Consider the following 17,543-nt stretch of genomic DNA (forward strand, 5'->3'; position numbering starts at 1 on the left):
CGATTAAGGTTTGGGCCGTTTGGGCTTGGCTTTTTTTTTTTTCAAATCTTTTTTTTTTTGCCTCTCTAATTTAGCAATTGAAGTTTTTTTTTTGTGGGTATATTTAGCAATTGAATGAAGTTACCATAGCATTTTATCTATTTCAGAACAGCCCTTGAGTGGGTGACTCCACACGTGCAGATTTATGTAATAAACTCGTTATTTAGCGTAGCCAACATCATGGCCCAATTACGGCCCATTAAGGCTCAGAATCCAAACTAGAATTGGGCCTCCAAACTAAGCCCATATTTATCATGCGGTAATCAAACGTTGCCAGGAGTAAATTACGGAACAAATATTCGACATGTAAATCGTTTTTCTTTCTTTTATCAACTCCACAAAAAGGACCATCGGACAACTAATTAGGGAATTTCATATCACATAATCCGGTCGGACAACGAAGGAAGCCGCCGGAAAAAGTTCAGCGCCGGCGAAGGTTTCCGGTCTCGGAAAATCGGATGGCGGAAGTAGTAGAACCCCAAAGCCATTGCCACCATCTTCGTCGGCACAAGGTACAACATCAACGCCACCACAAAACACAGCCCCACGAATATTCCGGTGGCTCTCGGGTCACGCCAAGTCAGCAGGGCCTGGACCCGCTCCCCCTGTGCCGCCATGTCACCGAGCACCGTCTGAACGCGCGCTCCAACTGCCCGTAGCTTGTCGTACCTTGCCCGGACCGCATCAGGCGGTCGGTTGCTCGGCACCACGTCGAACTCTTCGTCGAGCTCGTCGTGGTCCACCGTATCCGCTAATGATAACTTGGGGTCAAAATGCGGAACTGGAGCGCGTGACCTGAACCTGTAGTTCCACGCGCCGACCACGAAGACATAGAACGCTAATGTCGGGATGATGAGGTCTGGGAACCAGACGAGCATGACGAACAGCGCGTGGACGAGGATCGTGGCCGTCGAATTCTTCCAGAGGCGCGTGTTGTCCACCCACCTTACTAGCTCGATCATTCCCCCGATCACGTTTACGATCCTAAGCCAATTGGCTCGAATCTTACGCATACTGAACGCGTGCGAGTCCGCGTCGAGCATGTACCGTACCACCTCGGGCCGTAACGGTGGCTCGGACCTCAACAAGTGTACGGACATGATCTTCACTGCATTGTTCCTCAGCATCTCCTGCTGTAGCAAGCCCAACGGTTTGATGTGGTGCATTAACGGTAACAACGGTTGGGTGTACACGTGTAAGAGATCCAACGGTTGAGATGATCGGACGAATCTAACGGCCAATTCTATCTCCCCCATTCTCTTGACGCCTCCGTTACCCAACATCATCAGTGGGTACGTATTTCTATACGGTTTCCCCGTCTCCAGCGTGGATATACGTATTCGTACTTTTCCTATACGTAAATCTGGACGCGTGGCTTCTTTTCCGACGTCGTTCTCGTACACTCCCCAGCTATCGAACACCCCGATGGTCAGGACCGTACATGGATCGTATACCTTGAACGTGTATTGCTCGTTCCATTTCGGATCTAAAGAATCCGATACGGTCCGTGTACGGACCCATTTCGGACCGTATTTCGCCACCGTATAAGCATCCGTAGATCCTTTACCGTCCACCGTCTTCATCGGTAACAGATTTTTGCATCCGATGATCCCGAGCTCCATCGTTCCCACCGGTGGTGTCCAGAGCTGCCTCGCCGTAGGCCGATAATCGCTGCACACGTGCGCCGCTTCGTCCATCACGTGATACCCTCCGTCGAAGCAGAGCCTGAGATGTGCCCTAGATCTGAACCCTCTCTTCTCATCGCTCGTGTCCTCGAACCCGAACCACCGAGACGCCACGTGGCGCTCGTCCACCCGCCGCTCGATGGCGGTGAGGGGCACGCGCACCTTCCCGACGGTGACCGGACCTTTCGGTGTCCTGTGCTCCAATGTGAAGATTAACTGGTCGGTGAATGGCTCGGCGGCGACGAAGAGGAGGTCCTCGTTCCATGACGGAACGCCGTTACGAGTGACGGCGGGTTTGGTTTTCTGGACTTGGAAACCTAACTGGGCTTTCACTTGGAACGTAGCGTCTTTTAACGCCGTTAACTGCGGGGGCAACACATCCTGGGCTTCGATGACGGTGGCGCGTAGATACCACAGCTTCGGCGACACGTAGACTTTGGCCCTCGCGTTGACGTTTCCGACGGTGTCGGTTTTCCACGCGTCCGGGAATGATTCGTCGGCTTGGGTCCCCGTCCACGTGGCGAGCATCAAGTCACCGTGGTGGGCCCCGCCTCCTTCGAGACGGTACCACTGTGGCGCGAGGGGACTGTCCGGTGGGTCCCGGAGAGGGATCTCCGACACATCGAAGCAGATCCCGCCGAGGAAGCTCGCTGCGTCGGAACCCGCCGGAGAATCTGAGTCCCACACAGAGATCTCCAAAATCGAGGAAGAAGAATCCGGTGAGTCGCGGAGGAAGGCGAAGGTTTGATCCCACTCGAAGCAGGTGGTTTTCCGGGCTGGTTTTGATCGGATTTGTGTGCCGGAGAGTGAGATCTTCGTGACTGGGTTGCCGGAGATTGGTAGAGATCGGGCTTTCACGACGCGGACGAACACGTAATGCATCTTCTCCACGAGATCGAACGTGGTCCGTTCGATTGTCGAGGCGTCGGATATCTCCGACGTGTAGCTTGCGGTTTCCGACATTGTTCTCCGGATCGGTTGTGGAGCTCCGATTCCTCCGATTTTTGTTTCGGGTATGGATCCGGATACGGATCTCGATATCGTCACTTCGGGTATCGGCGACGGCGGCGGTGGGGCCGGGTCTCTTGGCTCACGCACAATGTCGTCACCTTCCGGTTGATTAGCCGCTAGAGATGGCTGATCCGCATCCGCTTGTTTCTCAGCAGTTTCTGGATCAACCGCCGGTGGGTTTTCTGATCCCGCCGCAGAACTTTCCGGCGATTCTGTCGGAGGCGTTGATGCTGTAGCTTCAACCGGTGGCTCTTCATTTGGAACAGGAACCTCGGCCGGTGGATCCTGCGCCGGTGATGGCGGTGGTGGGTCGGCCGTTTCTTTCGGTGTTTCCACCTCCACAGGCTTTGCCTCCTCCGGCACGGGTTCAAGCGCCGGAGAAGGTGACGGGGGCGGAGGAAGCTCGTCGGAATAGTAAATCCTGAGCCCGATCTCACCTTGGACAGGACTAAACAAGTACTTCTTCTCCAAGGGATAATAAATCAAAGCCTCCTCGCCCTTGCTGACGAACTGACCAGACCCGAGTCGGATCCGACCTAGGAAACTGTTCCTCCGGATCGGACCGAAGTTCTTGTCGTGGAACATGTCGAGCTCGAGAACGTCACTGACAACCTGAGAGGGTCGCTTGGCGAGACTGAACTCGAGGGTCTCGTTCCAGACGGGGTTCAAGTCACGGACGATGGTTCGGGTGCGACGGCGTTGGCCATAGTAGTCGATGACTACGTAGGGACTGGAGGACCCTTGGCCGTCTCTGGGCGCGAGGTCCTTAGCGTCTACTACTTCTACCACCAGTTTCCGAGTGGTCGCCATTTCTGATGTCACTGTGTTGCTTACTTAGCTTGGTGATTGTTTCATGCATGCATGCATGGAGATGGAGTCTAGAGATTTTAGATTTTGTCTGAAAAATTGTGGTCGGAGCCTAGATATAGAGTTACAGAGAGAGAGGTACAAGGTCTTTAACTTGATCCAGAAGCATCTATCACATATATATATATATATTATTATTACATAACAACACCTTACTTTCGGCTTTAGTGTGTGTGTTTTTTCAGAGCAGCTTTTGACAAATGAAGATTCTCTTTTTTGAAAGGGAAATTGGTGGGGTGAGTCCAGCCAATGCAGATTTAAGCATCTATTTTACATTTTTGTTCTTTCATGAAAAACGACATCACCATTTGATTCTCACCGACCTTAACCATCAGATCGAAAGTTGTTCTTCATCGACCTCAAGGGTTGAGGTAGATGGTTCAACATCTTCGTCTTTTAGACCTATCTTAAAAATGAAATAATCTTTCAAGTCCGTTGATCAAACTAATTTTCAAAATTCGTTTTTGCTAGGTAGTAGTGAACGTGCATACATGATGACACACACAAGGTTCTTTTTCTATTTATATTACATAGTCTGATGATCCATTAATCTTCCCCTTTGGTGTAATTGGCAAAGATGCCGTGTTTTCCTTTACTTATTGGTTTCACATTCTGTCTATCTCACTCCCCTTTCGTTCCTTTTTCTAGAGTCAAGCTTAGAGGGTCGTGAAATCATGCATCTACTTAGAGCACTTTATTGACCACTGCCTTTACGGCATAGACGAACATGAATCCGTGTGTGTATATATATGTACGCAAAAAAAAAAAAAAGTTTGTGATTCGTGTTCTTCAAATTCTATAGTTTCAAAAGTGTCGGGATTGAATCTAGAAAACCCTCTTTCGAGAATCACTTTCTGCACCCATCGCTCCAACAACTTTCAAGTTTGCATTTTTTTTTTATGGAGAATGATAAAGGAATTGCTGGTGCAAAGAACGAACTTCAATCCGAAACTTTCGATCAAAGGATCCAACATATGGGTGTAGTTGCAGGACGAGAAGGCTGTTCTTGTCCTTGAATAAGCCAGAGACGGAAAAATCCGGGGATCAAATTTGAAATGATGCTTAAAGTGAGGGTCTTTCTTGAAATAAAGAAAGAAATTCTAACCCAGAATCTTTAGTGTTACATCTGGCTAAAAGATGCGAGAGACCTTCAAAAAAAGGCATCATCATCCATCAGTGAAGCGCTGCTACTGATAGGAACTAGAAAGGAAACGAGACTTTGCTAAGTTAGAAGAATCCCAAATGTACATGAAAACCATTTATCTGTACACTCTCAGATTTACAACACTGATGATGATGCCATCATCACCATCACCATCACCATCACCATCGCCATCGCCATCGCCATCGCCATATCAGATCTGGTTCTTCACTACCTTGACGCTGCTGTAGAATCGTCGCAAATCCTTCATGGCCTTCTCTTCAATCTGGATCGAACGGATCGATGACGGAGCCTCTATCTCGGGTTTGAACCATCGGTTCGTTCCAGGCGAATCCGATGGAGAGCCCTGTCCCATCACGACAGAGAACCCAGACGTCGTTGTCTTCGGACTGTGGGAAAGGGACTGTTGCTTCTTCACCTACGCAGACAACACCACCAAGTTAATATTAGTTTCCCGACACATGTCCGGTTCCATGGAACAAGAACACACTCTCTCTTAGTACCTGCTGCATCTGGATGTCTCTGAGAGAAGGCCGAGCTAAGTGAGGAGGTGTTCCTGAAGATGCCCAAGAAGCTGTTCCTCTTTCCAAATCAGATTGCTGAGTAGTTTTAGATGAAGAAACCACAGGAATCGGCTTCGATGTCAAGAAGGAACTCAGTGGTATCTTCCCTTCAGCTGTTGTTCTACTAGAAGAAGAATCATCTCCCTGATGGGTTTTAATACTCCTCACAGATTCTTGTGGCTGGATCTTGCTTTGCTCGGTCTGGATTTCCCGAAGCGAAGCAAACCCCTTTGAGATCTTGGCCCCGCCCCAAGCAGGACCCTCTTTTTTGGGCAATGGTGGAGGAGTGACAGGCTTCGGGGTCTCATCAAGTGCACCGGTCAGGAACATGGAAAGGCCTCCCTTTCTGTTCTTTTTCTTGCTGGGAATCGTTGATGATCTCTTGTTCTTCGGTGAATCGGATGTTGCATCTTTCTTCAGTGAGACAAAGTCCGATTCTTGCGAGAACTCAGTGGAAATAGTTACGTTCAGGGTATCGTCACCATCCTGCTCGAGTAAGAAGCGAAGCAATTCAACCAAATGTCACAGTAAGGAACATATCTCACGAACAAGGCATACCTTAGGCTTGAGAACTTGAGGAATTTCTTCGGTAAATTTACTCCCCGATTTATCTGCTTCCACTTTCATTCCTTCAAAATCAGCCACCGCTTCCACCTGTGCCGACCTCTGTTTGTTCTTCTTCTTCTTTTTCTTCGAACCCTCGGCCTTTCGATTGGCCTTTCCATCGAGCTGCATAGGAGATGTGGACTTTGCCTCGGGGGCCATCTCAATGGGAATACCAAGCTCGGCCAGGGAACATTCGAGATCCAGTTTCTTCTGAAGTTTAGCCATTTGCTGACCATCAAGAGAATGCCCTCTCGAGTGCTTTGCTTCGAGGATCTCGATTTGCTGCAACTTTTTCCGCAAAGCTCGGACTTGTCTTGAGATACATTGACTCAGCTCGTCCTGTGGCTGTAAAAAGGAATCCGATCGAGGGCCTTCCTCAACAATAGAGGACAAGTGTTTCATATGGTTGTCCCGAGTTTTCAGGATATCGCCTTCAGTTTCCTCCTCTTCGCTGTCTATAACAACTGGGAATGTTGCCGTTGGTGTTGGGAGGCGACGGAAACTCCATGCTTGGGTTGATTTGTCATCGAGTAACTTCTCGAGATAAGCAAGTACATCGGGTGATGTACTTGCGAAAACTTGCGGTGAAACCGTCAAGATAAAATCAAGGTTTCGGATAACAATTTCCTGAAGAAGGATTAAAAAAAAAGGATTAAGAAAAGAAGACTGGTTCTGAACCTTGTTCCAGTGGCAATTAAAACTAATCTCAGAGTGGGTCGATGCAAGGGAAGGTCAAAAAATTTACCTCACAGTACTTTTTCAGCTCATCTGCTTCAAGAGAATCCGCAATCTCGAGCAGCTGAATTGCATTTCGGGGCTCTACTAGGAACTCAGCAGCCACTTTCTCACATAAACTTTTCAAGCTAGGCACTTTCCTCTCCCTAGAATCGTCATGTTGGACAGACGATATCATGTTATCAGATTCGGCATCATTGAACATAAAACCCTCGTCCAGTTCTTCGAGTTCTTCCCCGCATTTATCAGCTCGCACGGCCTGACACTTATCCACCGCGTTAGGAGCATAGGCAGGGTGGTACAGAGAACCCACAACCACGAGATGTGTTTCTCCGACACAAACTGATGTAGCCCTCTTCACACCGTGGAGACGAGTAAGAGTTGGCGGCTTATTATCCTTACCATTCTTCTTCCCGTCCCACATGTAAACATCACCGGTACTCGTAACTGCAGCTGTCCAGTATTTACCGCCCGAGATGCTCACAAGGCTTTTCCCAACCAGTGAATACAACTGTAAAGAATTTTAACAGAGAGAAAGCTTCAATGGCATATTCATCTGCTTTTTACATTCTAGCTCAGGGACTCGGGTTCGATATTATTAGCTAAAGGAGTTTCAGAGAAGGCAAATCTAACCTGTTGGCATCTTAGATTGGGGTCGGACGAAACCCAATAGAACAGAGCACCGTCTTCGGCGAGAGCCACGCTGTGTACCATTCCCGCAGCAATGGCAGTCAAACGAAGAGGCTTCCTCCGATGGAAATTCAGAAGTGCATTCCCTGATTTCTTTAAATTTCGGCAAATAACGACACGCCTCGGTGTCACGAGCCGATGACCCCAAGTAAACACCTGGCAATGAGACAGGTGGAATCAGCTTAAAATGCAAGACAATGATGGTTAATACCAAAATTTTCAACATTAGGATTACGTAACAAGAAAAATCCACCTCTCCATCATCCCGCAGCACAAGAGTGTGGTACTTTGCACATGCAACCGCTACGAAAACCTTTCCTTTCAAGTAATCGACCAATCTTGGAGTATAATTTGATGCAGAGTTTGAGGTTCCATAACCAAGCTGACCTTCCCTGTTGCAACCCCACGTGAAAACTTCACCCGATTCAGAAACTACGGCCGTATGCTTGTTTGCCGCAGCAACAGCCACTATCTTCACCTTAAGAGTGCTCACTCTTCGTGGCGTAGGCTGGGTATCCACAGAGGTATAACCAAGCTGACCCTCTGCAGGGCATCAAAAAAACACCGTCAAACTCTCTACAGGCAGAAAAATCGCGATTCACGAGCCAACCCCCAAATGGATTTGACACAGCTCTACTTGACCACGTTCATATTGACGTGCCCTTTATTCACATCAACATAAAAGCATGGCTTAAGCAGTCGAACTAGAACATAACTCAACTACACTCATGGAGATTCAGATCCCGTTCACGTAAAATAGGAAGCCTAGTAAAGTTGTACCTCTATTGGAACCCCAAGTGAATACGTCCCCGCCCTCTGTAGCAATAACAGTATGATGCTTAGCAGCAGCAACTGCCTTTACTCGGCGGGATCCTAAACCATATATCACCTGGCGGGGAGTGATAACCGCAGCTTGGCCACTGAGATACGTAGAACAAAAAAATAAATCTGATTGTGGTTTTTACATAACCTTTCAAAAGTATGGGGGCTAGCTTAAAGAAGATGGTCGTAGCAACATCTATGGTCCTAGACTCACAAGACTACACTGGAATATCGATCGCCCTATGCAGAAATAAGGAAAGCGACCATAGTACAAATACATTCATCATAAGTGACCATGCCGCTTATAGAGAAGTAACCTTCTATCAAACCAAACCTCGAAATTTAGAATCTTAAACTATACAAAAGGTAAACGGGAACTTTACTTTGACCATAGGTCATGATCACGAGCTTTTGGTTGGGACGGGATCAACTAAATCCCTTGTAAAAGATCCTGCACAGTGTTGGAAACAGGGATAAGTACCTGTGGATGTCAAACTCGGGATGTCCAAGGCGACCACCCCTTCCAAAACCCCATGTGTAGACCTCTCCATGAGAACTAACAGCAACACTGTGGAACTTGGCAGCAGAGACCAACTTAATGTAGCAACTATGCAATGAATCAACTCTGCAAGGTAGTTTCTGTACATGTTGATTGCCAGTTCCAAGTTGATAATTTGCACCATTTCCCCAGCTGAAAACCTCTGTGGCCACTGGAAAGAAGAAAACAATTGATATTCCAACTTCACACAAATCTGAAGAGCGAGAGAGTGTGAGAATTCCGCTATCACTGTTGAGGAGAAATTACCTGAGGTTCGTTCCTCACCAATGACCTGAGCCACAGGTCCTGAGACCAAATCAACTGGTGTTCGGGATTTAGAATCTTCCAAGACAATAGAAGCACCTGATTCAATAAGGACACTGGCCACTGCAAGATGGCCAAAATGTAAAGCTCTGTGAAGGCTACTCCATCCGGATTCACCATCCTGAAATGGACCGTGGCCTATACATATCAAGCTCAATTCCAGCATTATAAGAACATCACTATCCATAACTAGATATCAGCATCTATTTAACAAGATAAATACATCCAACCAATAAAAGCCAATGTAGTTTCACCGAGTACAATCTTGACTACAAAATCAAGACAGGATGTCTGCATTTCTCAAGAAATCTCACGTGAAAACAGAGAAACATAAAAAAACGGTGACAATGGGAAATGAGGAACTGAATCAAGTCACATTTCAGATGCCAGTTTAAAAAAAATTGAGGACCGAGACCAATCTTCCAGAACTTTCGAGAGAAAATTGTATGAGGACAAACAAAGGTTAGATCACAAACCCTGGCTTCAGGATCAGCACCAGCTGCAAGGAGCCTCCTAATAATGGGAATGTGGTTTCTCCAGGTAGCAATATGAAGAGGAGTCAAACCACAAGCATTCCTTAAATTTATATTACCCCCATTCTTCTTCAGTATGGTCAATGCCGACTCCACATCAGCAACTGACCCCACCCGCACAGCAAGCCACAGATCTTTATGGGAGCCGATGAACGAGCTTTTTCGCGGAGTTTGGGAGTTCATCTTTTGGGTTTGAGGAGAGATCGTCACTTCCATGATTCTAAACAACTGATGATCAATGGAGTTCGAAGTTCTCGCTGAAATTTTCTTGGTAGCCTGGATCCTCGAATGTGTGCCTTGGGCGAATACTTTCAAGAGCCAGATTCAGTTTCGATAAATCAACCAAAAAGACAATCAAAATGATGTCTGGCTCTCGAAGGAGATTAATACCGGCTACTCCATGCTAGAACTGGTTTTGTATCTTGAAATGATCCAAACAAATTGCTCAAATTTTGCCAAGCAAACTGGCTATTACGCTAACTTCTCGCCATTAACGAGCAGCCATTACTTCGTAGGAATGCAAAAGAATCCTGATCAGACAGTAACAGAAGTTGTAAATCACACTTGATTTACAATTTGTATGCCACTGGCATGGATCTTTAGGAAGAAATATAGACAGGATATAACAAAAATTAAAACAGAAAGCTTTACACCTTTTGGACAAAAGAAAACAAAGAACGAGAGAGAAAGAAGGAATCTAAGAAAACATTAAAGTGATTTATACTTCCACCATCCATAAAGAAAAGTATTATCTTTTAATGTTCTTGATCGTGATATATAGCACAAAATTCAACCAGAAACGAACTTAACATAGAACAACTACACACCTCTTCTGATCTCTGAATCATCCAAATTTTAGAAAAGCAAAACCACGTCATCGAAACTCCTTTTCAAGAAGTAAGACCCGAAACGCAACGATCTCACGACAATTTGCTGCATAAACTTTGAACTTAAACAGAGATCCGGACAGAGAATTTTGAGATGTACAGACAGCTAAATATGCCCATGAATCAGATTCAATACAGCATCCTAAGACTAATCCGGCTCTCGAGGAAACAAAACATCTAAACTAGATTTCTATTGCAGTGTCAGCCAACAGACACAAAAAGTGCAACAGACATACACTCGGGCACTTGGAGGGCATACTAAAGAGAAACTGAGAAATTCACAACTAATCCAAATGTACAGGATCCCAGATTAGCACAAATCATCCCAGACATCAAATTAAATTACACTTCCCAACCACAAACGAAGACATTGAGCATTTCGGACAGAGATTTCGCTTACATAGGACATTTTCCTCAAACAGCGAATCTCGATCCCCAGGACTCAATGACTGGCGGAATCGAACGAGTAACAAGACAGACATCAATTCCCACTAAAAAAAAAAAAAAGACACGGAATTTCAGTCTGAAACGAACAAAATACCTTAAGAAATTAGAATCCGAAGAAGTTCACGCGAAAATTAACAATTGCGGAAACACCCATGATTCAAGAGCAAGCCTTCAATCGAAAACTTCAGAATTCACCTCATTACCATATACCCATCAGAAAAAAAGAGAAAAGAAAACCGCCCGCGAGTTCGATTTAATTACTGGAAAACAAAAAGGCAAACCAATTTTCAGTTACCTGAGATCCGAGTGATGAACACCGATAATTTAAGAGGAGAAACAGAAAGCCGAACTGAAACAGATATTTAATTAAGGCAGAGAAAGAGAAGATAAAATAGGGCACAATGGAATCTTATATGAGGAAGATTTCTGAGAAGAAGCGAATCGAGGAGAGAATATACTCACAGAAACACAAGCATAAAACTTCCGAGCGGACGGCAGAGAAAGATCTCCGACGGAAGGGTAATTTAGTAATTAAAGGAAAAATGGAAAATGACGGGAAAGCCCTTCACGGCATGTGACGTGCGTGAGACTCGTGGTAGAGAAGTAGCTGGCTCCAAGGCCACGTAAACTGGTTGCGTATCAGAGAGCTCATCGTGTGCCACGTGGCAACACCTCGGGAGACGAGATTCTCACGTGTCTGAGAAGACTTGTAATCACTGATTCACTGTGGTGGATATCTAAGGGGGCATAATCGTAAAAAGGTAACAAAACGACACGTCAGCTCATGTGACATGAAGATCATGACATGGCTGCATTCCATTGGATAATTTTCCTTCGTTACTGTAATTAAATAATTATAATTATAATTTGTATCCATGAAGATCAAGCTTTTGTGGGTACAGATGAAAACTCACGAGATATGAGCGTTAAGAGAAAAAAAAAATATTCGATTTTTTTAGGACCGATCTCTGAATGGGTTTAATCCAAAAACCATATATTTACACGATTATCAGATTTTGGCAATTTAGAAATGTAAATACAAATAATATATATAATATATAATATAATAATATTACCAGTGGCTTGGATTTGTACGAAGCCTTTCATTTAAAAAAAAAAAAACAGAAGACACCATTCCATTGCAGAAAAATGGAGAAAGATACATATAGCATCACAAAAAAAAAAAGTGTAGATGAAAATAGAAAGGCATGCCCCTCAACGGGAATGATTGCTACGTCTAAATATTTCTTGGGGGAAAAAAGTTATTCAAATCTTAAAAACAAACACACGAAAAGATTCCTCGTGCAGATTCCTCGTACGGACAAGAATCCGAACCGCGAGAGAGAGTCATCTTCACTTGGGGCTGGCGAGCTGAGAGCGGATAAGCTTGGCGGCATCAACCATGTTCTTGAGCGCTGGCTTCACCTCTGCGTACTTGCGGGTCTTGAGACCGCAGTCGGGGTTCACCCACAAGATGTTCTGCTCAAGAACAGCAAGCATCTTGTTGATCCTGTCTGCTATCTCCTCTGTCGACGGTATTCTCGGAGAGTGGATGTCGTATACACCCGGGCCGATACCAGCTCCGTACTTCACTCCCTCACGGAACACCGACAGAAGCTTCTCGTCTGAACGAGAGTTCTCGATCGTGATGACATCCGCATCCATGTCAATGATGGAATGGATGATGTCGTTGAAGTTCGAGTAGCACATGTGGGTGTGGATCTGGAAGAAAACACCATCAAGAAAACGTTAATGCATAGTTCAAGAAATGACCCGAAAAAACTCGAGAAAAGCGAAACCTACCTGGGTGCTGTCTTGGACGCCAACGTTGGTGATCCTGAAAGAGTGGACAGCCCAGTCTAAGTAGAAAGCGTGCTCTGATTTCCTAAGGGGCAGTCCCTCTCTCAAGGCAGCCTCGTCGATCTGGATCACACCAATGCCGCCCTTCTCAAGATCCTCGACTTCGTCTTTGATGGCCAACGCAATCTGGTAGCAGGTCTCGTGTCTAAACAATTCCCCCAGATGTACAAAGGATGTTAATAGTCAAACATCTGGGACATTTCTTCTTCAAACCATTTGATAAGTCATTTATATATACGCACCTGGGCTGGTCGTTTCTGACAAATGACCAGTTGAGAATGGTGACAGGGCCTGTAAGCATTCCCTTCATGGGGCGAGAGGTCATGCTCTGAGCCGTCGAAGACCAGAAAACAGTCATTGGCTTGGGGCGGCTCACATCACCGTAGATGATTGGTGGCTTCACACAGCGAGATCCGTAAGATTGGACCCATCCATTGGCCGTGAAGGCAAAACCAGACAATTGCTCTCCAAAGTACTCAACCATGTCATTTCTCTACAATTTAGTTAATGATAACAATCAGAAACATTCCCAACTAAAATTGGTTTTAGTCACTGAAAAGTCTAACGGGTAAAAGGCTCTGACCTCAGGCTCCCCGTGAACCAGGACATCAATGTCAAGCTCCTCTTGGAGATCAACAACCTTCTTGATTTCTTCCTTGATGGCCTTAACGTAGTCCTCCTCAGAGATCCTACCAAAAAGCATTTGTTAACATCGTGAGCACAGAAAAGTATCATTTATTGGGGTCGAACAGAACACTGGAATACTGAAATTTAAGATAATACTAACTTCTTCGCCTTGTATTCACGGCGAACTCTCCTGAGCTCCAGGGTCTGGGGGAAGGATCCAATGGTAGTCGTAGGGAGGATCGGGAGGTTGAGCTTCTTCTGCTGAGCATCTAGCCTAGCACTGACGTTAGTTGCACGGCGATGGTCAGAGCCCTTCAAAGCAGCAGCCTGAGAAGACAAGAATCACAGCCCATAATAATCAGTAAAAGACTTTCCAGAGATTGAATGGGAATGAAGATTGAAAAAAAAAACAAAAAAAACAAAACTTACAGCCTTCTGAACAGCCTCATTGGTCACCCTTGGGGAAGACCTCCTCGAAGCCAAAGCAGCAGCATTAGCAGAGAAAAAGGCCTGACAGAAGGAAGCAGAGTTTGAACGTTAACATCTCCCTGACCATTTAAGCCACAGAAAACTGCAGGACATAAGATGGAACAGTGCATGCACAAATTTGCAAAAGAAACATACCTCATCCTTCTGTCCAGCCAAAGACTTGGCCAAGGCGTTAACTTCAACAACCTTCTGGGCAGCAAAGGCCAACCATGACTTGATTTCAGCATCAAGCTTAGGCTCATTAACAAGGTCAACAGCAGTGTGGAGGAGAGAGCAGGAAGTTGAGACCACAAGTTTGTCTACACCAATGCCCACAATTTAAAATTAACAAGGAAAACAAGATAAAAGTTCTGTAATCCACAACGGCAGGCCAGAGAGTCACATAATGGCATATAACAATGTAATATACCTTTGCCAGCAATGCCCTCGAGCTCCGAAAGGGTGCTGAGTGAGGCAGCGAGGTCATTGGCCCAGATGTTTCTACCATCAACAACACCAGCAAACAAATACTTGCCCTTGGGGAAACCAGCCTTGATCAAGTCAAGGGTCTTGGTTCCACGGACCAAATCAAATCCAAAGGCCGTCACTCCCTTCAAGGAGGTAAGGGTTTTGTACGCTTCAGCAGGGATATCGGCAAAGTAAGTCTCCACGAGAACATTCAGACCAGAAAGGGTTGACTCGAGTTCAGCATAGGCATCAGTGAAAGCCTGGAGTTTGTCACTCTCAAGATCCATGACAAGAAGAGGCTCATCAAACTGAATCCAGGTGGCACCAGCTCCCTTAAGCTCGCTGATGACTTCCCTGCATACACATTTCATCGTACCAGAAGTATGTCAGACTCAGGCATATTATTGATAACATCAAAGAAAAATGATATTATGGGAGAAAATAAAAACGTAAACTATTAACTCACTTGTAGATTGGAAGAATCTTGTCGATAAGAGAGAGAAGGTTGAATGTCTTCTCAACACCCTTAGCACGCTTGGAAAGCAGCAAGTAAGAGACAGGGCCAATGAGAACAGGGACGGTCTCAACACCAAGCTGCATAAATAACAACACATCAGTATAAGCAAACACTTGGTATAGCAGAACAAACTGTACGGATACCACGTACAAAAAAGATCAATCTGCTCTTGTTTCACCTGCTTTTACTAGACTAGAATCATTATGCCATTGCCAAATTTCGTAAGATTACAAGAAATAAATATCCTAATGCCATTTAAGAATCCTCCTTGAAAACTGATCATGCACAACTTCCTCTACCAAAGCCCACATTTTGCAGTAAACTACTCCAAGAGTAGAGTCACTTCCCTCTTATAACAATATCAGATATACTAGACACTAAAGCTACAGAATCAATATGAGTGAATAATGATACTTACAGCCTTGGCCTCCTTGTATTCATCCACAGCCTTGTGGGATGCATAAGAGAATTTGACCTCAGGACCCAACTCTGGCACGATGTAGTGGCTGCATCCGTAAAATATTAAACACGTTAACCCCCCGACTCACAAACTCGATAACAATGTCACTGAAAAACAAGACAAGAGTGGCTGTCACTTACTAGTTGGTGTCAAACCACTTGGTCATTTCCATGGCGGGCACAGAGGCATTTCCTCTGGCCATGGAGAAGTAAACATCGAATCCAATCTCGCCTCCGTTCCATCCGTATCTCGGTGGGACGGCGCCGAGCATGGCGGTGGTGTCGAGCACCTGATCATAGTAAGCAAAGGTGTTGCTTGGGATGTACTTGATCCCAGCATCAGACATCTGTTTCCAGATGGATGACCTGAGATCAGCCGCCACCTTCTTCAGATCCTCGGCACTGCTCTTTCCATCCCAAAACGATTCCAATGCGAATTTGAGCTCTCTCTTGGGACCCATACGAGGGTATCCAACAATGTGGGAGGCCATTTTGTCTTCTCAGATCAAACAGTGAAAACACACCAAAATCAGCTTTGAATTCAATTCAATCTCAGCACGTGATTAGACGTTTCTTTAACTCGTTAATTTAATTAACAATATAAGAAAGTGGCAAAGCAATCAGAAAAGCTGTAAAGCCGCCACACATTCGCAGCTTTCTTCACTACTAACATGTTCGTTTAAAAAAAACACAGCCTTACGATATAAACAAGAGGAACCCATTTCAGAGAGAATCTTAAAGCTTCAAGTTCAGATCGAATAAATATAATAATCAAATCAAGATCGAGCAGTTGTATGCACGTGTATCTGTTTGAAAGATAACGTAAAGCGGATCTGGAGGGCAGAAACCCAAGAAAATTAATCATTGCGATGATGACAAAAAAGGCGGGATCAGATCTTAAGTAACCAAAACAGAGATCCGACGCCAGATCTACAGATCCAACAACACAAACACCCAGATCTATACACTTCACCAACTCACTCACCGATAGATCTCGGCCAAAAACACAAATCACAACAAACGGATGGATGAACAGTCAAGCGATTCCCAAAAAATTCACTTGCGAGGTCAGAAACAGGGACGAACAAAGCATTAACGAATATAGTAAAACGAAATGGAAGCAAGGAAGCTATCTATATAAGAGGGAGAGAGAGCGAGGACGTGGGGAAGCCATGGAAACCCGAAGGCGTACCTTGCGGAGTGAGAATCGGGAGGAGAAAGGATTGGTTGAGAGGAGGAGGTCACGAAGGAGAGACGAAGAAGAAGAGTGGCTGTGTTTGCTTATTTATAGAAAAAAATACACAAGACGTCCCTTCGTGGGTGTGAGATTCTGTAGATGTGTGATGGATATTTTCGGAATTTTATTTAATAAAAAATTGTATATATTATTATATATTATTGTTGTATCTATAACAATACACCGTATGTTTGCTAGTATTTATATATGGAAATGAATATATGTAAATAAAATAACAAATTTTAAAATATTTTTAATAAAACTAATATTAATGAACAAATTGATCTTCCAATGAAAAATTTAGCTAAAGGGTTATATAATTAAGTGTCCATTTGGAAATGGTTAAGAAGCGCGAGAAATGAATCATGTTTTTATTATAATCTCTTTATCATTTTGAAAAAGAAAAAAAAAAACAGGTGATTATAATAATGATTTTAAAAATGAAGGGTAATTGCGTAATTAAAACGTGGAAGGGGGGAGTTGGTGGGTGGTCCGGGGCCCACAAGGTTAGGTGGCCGGATTATACAATGCTCTCAAGACGACGTCGTGTGGTGTCACTAAATAGTGTGTGTCATATCCTGAAATTGGTGAGAGAACATAGAGTAGGTGAAGAGAAAATAGGATTAATTTATTTAGATTAAATAATTCAAGATTGTAGAATTGAGATCGTTAAATTTGTTAGATTTTCGATTTTGTAAAACAAAAAGAATGGATTTAGTTAATTTTGAAAACTTTAGTGGAATTTATAAAAAACATCGGAATATCCGCCAATGAAAGCCATCAATTAAATTGAATTTTGACTGTACAACCTTTTCGCCTCTATATTATATATAAGATAAAGTATAAAAAATTGAAATGTGGCAATACGAATATTGTATGAGAATATTCCATTTTAAGAACGAATTATTTTACGACGCCTTTTTGTTGGGAATTTGTGCAGTTATTTTTTTTTAATCTCAACTTATAATAAAAAGCTACAAAACAAATGTATATATATA

At 44.5% G+C, this 17,543-nt stretch overlaps 3 protein-coding genes and 1 long non-coding RNA gene across 9 annotated transcripts; 1 reads left to right on the forward strand and 3 right to left on the reverse strand.

The window, feature by feature from the left end:
• Window positions 1-258: 258 nt before the first annotated feature.
• On the reverse strand, window positions 259-3,767 carry LOC104820783 (protein QUIRKY). The gene has a single exon (XM_010551386.2). It carries the CDS (start codon window positions 3,543-3,545, stop codon window positions 417-419), a length of 3,129 nt encoding a protein of 1,042 aa, XP_010549688.1. The 5' UTR covers window positions 3,546-3,767; the 3' UTR covers window positions 259-416.
• Window positions 3,768-3,807: 40 nt separating this feature from the next.
• Window positions 3,808-4,197, forward strand: LOC104820784. Its single transcript, XR_772971.1, has 2 exons — window positions 3,808-3,973; window positions 4,074-4,197. It is a non-coding gene; the product is annotated as an uncharacterized LOC104820784 (long non-coding RNA).
• A 449-nt stretch (window positions 4,198-4,646) lies between these two features.
• On the reverse strand, window positions 4,647-11,400 carry LOC104820785. 6 transcript variants are annotated; one of them, XM_010551391.2, is made up of 12 exons: window positions 11,205-11,365; window positions 9,966-10,105; window positions 9,519-9,883; window positions 8,986-9,163; window positions 8,662-8,890; window positions 8,139-8,278; window positions 7,612-7,901; window positions 7,302-7,514; window positions 6,679-7,179; window positions 5,886-6,560; window positions 5,268-5,813; window positions 4,647-5,182 (listed from the first exon to the last, which is right to left on the reverse strand). In XM_010551391.2, the coding sequence occupies exons 3-12, from the start codon at window positions 9,789-9,791 to the stop codon at window positions 4,958-4,960; spliced, it is 3,270 nt and encodes a 1,089-aa protein (XP_010549693.1). In that variant the 5' UTR covers window positions 9,792-9,883; window positions 9,966-10,105; window positions 11,205-11,365; the 3' UTR covers window positions 4,647-4,957. The 6 variants fall into 6 exon arrangements, with proteins under 6 accessions (XP_010549693.1, XP_010549691.1, XP_010549690.1 ...); XM_010551389.2 differs by lacking the exon at window positions 11,205-11,365 and adding an exon at window positions 11,372-11,400 and having other exon boundaries at window positions 9,519-10,105; XM_010551388.2 differs by having other exon boundaries at window positions 9,519-10,105.
• A 622-nt stretch (window positions 11,401-12,022) lies between these two features.
• On the reverse strand, window positions 12,023-16,607 carry LOC104820786 (5-methyltetrahydropteroyltriglutamate--homocysteine methyltransferase 1). Its single transcript, XM_010551394.1, has 12 exons — window positions 16,501-16,607; window positions 15,450-15,804; window positions 15,268-15,355; window positions 14,799-14,926; window positions 14,295-14,686; window positions 14,021-14,184; window positions 13,826-13,906; window positions 13,557-13,723; window positions 13,353-13,458; window positions 13,012-13,262; window positions 12,713-12,914; window positions 12,023-12,631 (listed from the first exon to the last, which is right to left on the reverse strand). The coding sequence occupies exons 2-12, from the start codon at window positions 15,797-15,799 to the stop codon at window positions 12,263-12,265; spliced, it is 2,298 nt and encodes a 765-aa protein (XP_010549696.1). The 5' UTR covers window positions 15,800-15,804; window positions 16,501-16,607; the 3' UTR covers window positions 12,023-12,262.
• Between the last annotated feature and the right edge of the window lie 936 nt (window positions 16,608-17,543).

The sequence above is a fragment of the Tarenaya hassleriana genome, unplaced genomic scaffold (genome assembly GCF_000463585.1).
Source record: "Tarenaya hassleriana unplaced genomic scaffold, ASM46358v1 Cleome32, whole genome shotgun sequence".
Lineage (NCBI taxonomy): Eukaryota > Viridiplantae > Streptophyta > Magnoliopsida > Brassicales > Cleomaceae > Tarenaya > Tarenaya hassleriana.

What these genes read in the sequence shown, in the direction of transcription:
- LOC104820783 (XM_010551386.2), bottom strand. Translation starts at nt 3,545, where the DNA reads ATGGCGACCACTCGGAAACTGGTGGTAGAAGTAGTAGACGCTAAGGAC.
- LOC104820785 (XM_010551389.2), bottom strand. Translation starts at nt 9,791, where the DNA reads ATGGAAGTGACGATCTCTCCTCAAACCCAAAAGATGAACTCCCAAACT. An exon ending in CACTTGGGGTTCCAATAGAG is followed by an intron (nt 7,902 to 8,138) that starts GTACAACTTTAC and finishes GATGCCCTGCAG; the next exon opens with AGGGTCAGCTTGGTTATACC. An exon ending in CTCAAGTTCTCAAGCCTAAG is followed by an intron (nt 5,814 to 5,885) that starts GTATGCCTTGTT and finishes TTACTCGAGCAG; the next exon opens with GATGGTGACGATACCCTGAA.
- LOC104820786 (XM_010551394.1), bottom strand. Translation starts at nt 15,799, where the DNA reads ATGGCCTCCCACATTGTTGGATACCCTCGTATGGGTCCCAAGAGAGAG. An exon ending in AATACAAGGAGGCCAAGGCT is followed by an intron (nt 14,927 to 15,267) that starts GTAAGTATCATT and finishes TTATTTATGCAG; the next exon opens with CTTGGTGTTGAGACCGTCCC. An exon ending in GCGTCCAAGACAGCACCCAG is followed by an intron (nt 12,632 to 12,712) that starts GTAGGTTTCGCT and finishes GTTTTCTTCCAG; the next exon opens with ATCCACACCCACATGTGCTA.